Source organism: Mandrillus leucophaeus, unplaced genomic scaffold (genome assembly GCF_000951045.1).
Source record: "Mandrillus leucophaeus isolate KB7577 unplaced genomic scaffold, Mleu.le_1.0 Scaffold4, whole genome shotgun sequence".
Taxonomy (NCBI): Eukaryota; Metazoa; Chordata; class Mammalia; order Primates; family Cercopithecidae; genus Mandrillus; species Mandrillus leucophaeus.
Genome location: NW_012104253.1, coordinates 11,609,501 through 11,614,900, shown reverse-complemented (window position 1 = coordinate 11,614,900; position 5,400 = coordinate 11,609,501). Strand labels below are relative to the sequence as shown.

The 5,400-nt window shown below is 41.9% G+C and overlaps 1 protein-coding gene across 1 annotated transcript; it reads left to right on the top strand.

The window, feature by feature from the left end:
* On the top strand, positions 1-1,783 carry TMEM251 (transmembrane protein 251). Its single transcript, XM_011991740.1, has 2 exons — positions 1-211; positions 953-1,783. Exons 1-2 carry the CDS (start codon positions 114-116, stop codon positions 1,362-1,364), a joined length of 510 nt encoding a protein of 169 aa, XP_011847130.1. The 5' UTR covers positions 1-113; the 3' UTR covers positions 1,365-1,783.
* Positions 1,784-5,400: the final 3,617 nt, after the last annotated feature.

Sequence of the window (5,400 nt, the reverse complement as noted above, 5' to 3'; positions counted from 1 at the left end):
CCGGGCCGCGCGTGACCCGCCGCAGTCACGCCGTTCTTAATCACTAGTAGCTGGTGCTCCAGGCTGGCGGCGCTCACCTTTCTCCTAGCCGGGTGACCCAGGGGATTTATTTTATGGTGGCTTTCTCTGAAATGCCAAAGCCACCCGATTATTCAGAGCTGAATGACTCTTTAACCCTTGCCGTGGGAACAGGAAGATTTTCGGGACCATTGTAAGTGCTTAGGAGTTACTGTCTTAACTTGGGGGCTTGACTTGTAGCACCCCGCGTTCACATCTGAAGCAGTACTGTAAAGCCGAAAGTGTTTCACCTGTCAAAGTGAAAAGTGCTGTGGGAAACTAGTTTAATTCCAGTTTCTGGAGGGCGGGTATTATGGACCTGTTTAAGTAGGATGCAGTGATTTATTCTGAGAGATTCCCGTTAAAAAGCAGAACTCAGTATATACTGAAATCAATGGTTATTTTGTTTTTGTTTTTTTATTGTAACTATTACACAAAACCTGTAAGTTTTACATTTCTTAATAGGCGTTTAATTATTTTAAATCTTAAGTGTGTTAGTGGGATGCTTTCGAATTTAATTTTATTTTTTTGAGACGGAGTCTCGCTCTGTCGTCCAGGCTGGAGTGCAGTGGCGCGATCTCGGCTCACTGTAAGCTCTGCCTCCCGGGTTCACGCCATTCTCCTGCCTCAGCCTCCCGAGTAGCTGGGACTACAGGCGCCCGCCACCACGCCCAGCTAATTTTTTGTATTTTTAGTAGAGACGGGTTTCACCATGTTAGCCAGGATGGTCTCAATCTCCTGACCTCGTGATTCGCCCGCCTTGGCCTCCCAAAGTGCTGGGATTACAGGCGTGAGCCACCGCGCCCGACCTCTTGGAGATAAAGCAAGTACATTTGGAGTAGTTGCGGTGACAGTACTACAAGACCCTAATTGTATTTTCTTTTTTAATTTGAAGGCACAGAGCATGGAGAATGATGAATTTCCGTCAGCGGATGGGATGGATTGGAGTGGGATTGTATCTGTTAGCAAGTGCGGCAGCATTTTACTATGTTTTTGAAATCAATGAGACTTACAATAGGCTGGCCTTGGAACACATTCAACAGCACCCTGAGGAGCCCCTTGAAGGAACCACATGGACACACTCCTTGAAAGCTCGATTACTCTCCTTGCCTTTTTGGTTGTGGACAATTATTTTTCTGGTACCTTACTTACAGATGTTTTTGTTCCTATACTCTTGTACAAGAGCTGATCCCAAAACAGTGGGCTACTGTATCATCCCTATATGCTTGGCAGTTATTTGCAATCGCCACCAGGCATTTGTCAAGGCTTCTAATCAGATCAGCAGACTACAACTGATTGACACATAAAATCAGTCACCGTTTTTTCCCTACGATTACAAAACTGCCAGTCCTATATGGAGTCTGATCACAAGACTGCAGTTTCTTCACAGATCTCAGGAAGTTGTGGTGGGGCAGAGGCTTTTTAAAAACATGTGATCAGGGGGCTATCTTTATCTGAATAATAATGAATTTTTAGGTAAAACCTGAGATAGAGTACTACAAAATCATGTTGATGACTTCAGATTTTGGAAGTTAAATCGTGTCTGTTATTTGCATTCTTTAGAAACTTGACTGAGTACCTGAATTCATATTTCTATTCTACTGTGCAACATAGTGATGATTCAGAAATTTTTCCTTTGGGGAAAAAAAATGAATATGAACATTTCCATTGTGTTAAGTGTAAAAAGGTCCAGACATGATCATAAAATTTAAATTTTATACAATTACTTGGCTTGCTTTAAATTCTTCACACTTAAAACACCGATTCATTCTATTGCAGCTAAGCCAGCTGTTTATACTTGCTGTCAGCTTATGAGGCATTGCTAAAAAAGTATTAAGGTGATGGCTGTCTTGATAAGCAGAATTTGTTCTTCCTCTTGGTAATGGCTAGCTAAATTATTATTAGTGCTTTTAATGGTTTTATTTTTTATATTTTTCTTTTTTGTGGAGAATGAGGTCTCGCCACGTTGCCCAGGCAGGTCTCGAACTCCTGGGCTCAAGCTTTCCTGCCCTCTAGCACTCCCTAAGTGCTAGGATTACTGGCGTGGCTCCCATGCCCAGCTATTTGTAATTAAAAAAAATTTTTTTTCCATGGCTTGTGACACAGTCTCAGGAGGCCCTGAGAACATGTGCCCCATTGCTACTAGTTTAGAAAACTATTTGGGAAGAGACTAAATGGTAAATGTTGACAGGCTAGAAATAACTTACAAATAGAAGATGGAAACAATGTGTTCAATGAAAATAAGCAGGTTATTAATTAATTAAAATTATTATTATTATTTTTTGAGACGGAGCCTTGCTCTGTCACCCAGGATGGAGTGCAGTGGTGCATTCTCGGCTCACTGAAACCTTTGGCTTACTGCAACCTCTACCTCCCCGGTTTAAGAGATTCTCTTGCCTCAGCCTCCTGAGTAGCTGGGATTACAGGTGACTGCCCCTACGCCTGGCTAATTTTTGTTATTTTAGTAGAGAGGGTTACAGCATGTTGGCCAGGCTGTTCTCAAACTCCTCACCCAAGGTAATCTGCCTGTGTCAGCCTCCCAAAGGCCTGGGATTACAGGCATGAGCCACCATGCCCAGCTGTATTTTATTTATCTATTTATTTATTTATTTATTTATTTATTTTGAGACGGAGTCTCGCTCTGTCACCCAGGCTGGTGTACAGTAGTGCGATCTCAGCTCACTGCAACCTCCGCCTCCCAGGTTCACACTATTCTCCTGCCTCAGCCTCCCAAGTAGCTGGGATTACAGGCACCTGCCACCATGCCCGGCTAATTTTTGTATTTTTTAGTAGAGATGGGGTTTCACCATGTTGGCCAGGCTGGTCTCGAACTCCTGACCTCAAGTGATCCGTCTCAGCCTCCCAAAGTACTAGGATAACAGGCGTGAGCCACCACGCCCAGCCTGTAACAGGTAATTTAGTCCAGTCCTTATCAGATGCATGAGACCCCTCTAAAAGATGCTATCAAGTCATAATCTTTCTGATTTTCTTTTCTGGCCCAAGGTCAGGTCGTCAGGCAGTAGGTTAATTACATGAAGATGTGATCCTTGTATACCTTCTCCTTTGCATTTGTACTACCTCACATCTGGTACTAATACAAATAACTAAAACATGGACACAGTAGAATGTCTTCTTTTCTGTGTGAGATCAAGATATATTTTTATACAGTTATGTCATTAATACTGGAAAACATTTTATGCTTTTAATAATAATCTTAACACTTTTTGGTGCTGATTCTATTGAACCCTATTCTAAGAGCTTTATGGAAATTAACTCATGTTAACTCTGAACAACCCTATAAGATGGCTACTATTATCTAGATTTCACAGATAAGGAAACTGAGGCAGAGAAGGCAAGTAACTTGCCAAAGGTCACAGCGAGTAGCAGAGCCAGGGTTATAACCAGGTATTCTCATGCCTTCGTTACTAACCACAGAGGCATAGTGCTTCTCACAAATGACAAATGTTTTAAGCACTGGGTACTGTTTGCCCAGTCATGTCAAAGAATGGAAATGGCAATATTATTGACAAGTTCTTCTCCATTTGTCTACTAGAAATCTGAAAGTTTCCTAGCAACCTCATCTTTTCACTACTTCTGACTGAAGCAGAAAGGAAGGCTGAGTATTTCATAGCAAGCTTTTACTTAAAAGATAAAGCAGGTACCTTTGTCATGCAAAAGTAGCAGATCAGATCTTTCAGATAAATTAGTCTCATTTATCTTACTGCCTCCAAAGGTCTAGTTACTGAAATGATATATCTTTTGATACAGTACATGGAATCCTCAAAGTAAGCAGCAGTTTGAAATACCTGTTTCTGTGAGGTTCAGATGACCAAATCACTTGCATCTTTTAAGTCTTCAGTATGCATGTTACAGGCATTGTTTATGAGTGATTTACATTTATTCTTCACAACAGTCTTGGGAGGCAGGTATTATACTGCTACTAGTATCCTTTTACAGAGGAAGAAATCTGAAACACATACGAATAACTGGTACATAGTCATACAGCCAGTAAGTGAAAGAGCCAAGATTTGAACCCAGGATGTCAGCTTCAGATCTCCAGCTTTCTTATCATTCTATACTGCTTCTCAAAAAAGAGAGTAATCTGAGGTAAATCATCGAGAGTTTTCAGTTTTATTAGTCTTGAGGCAGTGATTTAAGACAATTATTTCAGTTTTGTTTTATAAATGCTTTATGTAGGCTGGTCGTGGTGGCTCACATCTGTAATCCCAGCACTTTGGGAGGCAGAGGTGGGAGGATAGCCTGAGCCCAGGAGTTCATGACCAGCCTGGGCAACATGGCAAGACCCCATTTGTATTAAAAAGGATGGCTCATGCTACTCCCAGCACTTTGGGAGTCCGAGGCGGGCAGATCATTTGAGGCCAGGAATTCAAGACCAGCCTGGACAACATGGCATAACCCTGTCTCTACTAAAAATACAAAAATCAGCCAGGGCTGGTTGTGCATGCCTGTAATCCCAGCTGCTTGGGAGGCTGAGGGAGGAGAATCGCTTGAACCCGGGAGAGAGAAGTTGCAGTGAGCCAAGATCACGCCACTGCACTCCAGCCTGGGCCACAAGAACAAGACTTATCTCAAAAAAAAAAAAAAACTTTCATGTAATGCAAGGTTTGTGAGGTTGCCACTGGTATTGCAAAGTAGTAATTCCTTTTGAATGAAGTAGATCCATCTCTCTTGATACTTCAAATTCTAGTATTTTGGGATTTGGTAAGAAAATGTTCAGTCCATCTCTGTCTTTCAAGATTATATTGCCTTTTGCCTTGATAGTAGAAATATTAAAATAGAGTAGGATTAATGTAGTAAACTTAGTGTTTCCAAATGTAATTACTACATTTCAGATTGCAGGTTTAATCTGCTTTTTGATTATTTAGGAGCTATTTATCCAAGTTGTGGGTTATTTCTAGTTTGTGGCTATTTAATAGTTCAAAGCATTTTTTAGGTAAGGTAAAGAGGGAAAAGTGAAATATATTTTTTAATCTGTTAGCTCTTGGATAGAGGAAGAAGTTGAAATTGATGGCTAGGGAATAATTAAAAAATTAGCCTGGCGGCTGGGCACAGTGGGTCACGCCTGTAATCCCAGCACTTTGGGAGGCCGAGGTGGGTGGATCACAAGGTCAGGAGTTTGAGACTAGCCTGGCCAACATGGGTGAAACCCTGACTCTACTGAAAAATACAAAAATTAGCTGAGCATGGAGGCGTTTGCCTGTAATCCCAGCTACTCGGGAGGCTGAGGCAGGATAATTACTTGAATCCAGGAGGCGGAGGTTGCAGTGAGCTGATATGGTGCCATTGCACTCCAGCCTGGGTGACAGGGCAAGACTCTGTCTC

Bases quoted from the DNA above. Each gene is read 5' to 3' on its own strand.
- TMEM251 (XM_011991740.1), top strand. From the start codon at position 114: ATGGTGGCTTTCTCTGAAATGCCAAAGCCACCCGATTATTCAGAGCTG. The intron at 212-952 runs GTAAGTGCTTAG...TTTAATTTGAAG, and splicing joins GGAAGATTTTCGGGACCATT to GCACAGAGCATGGAGAATGA.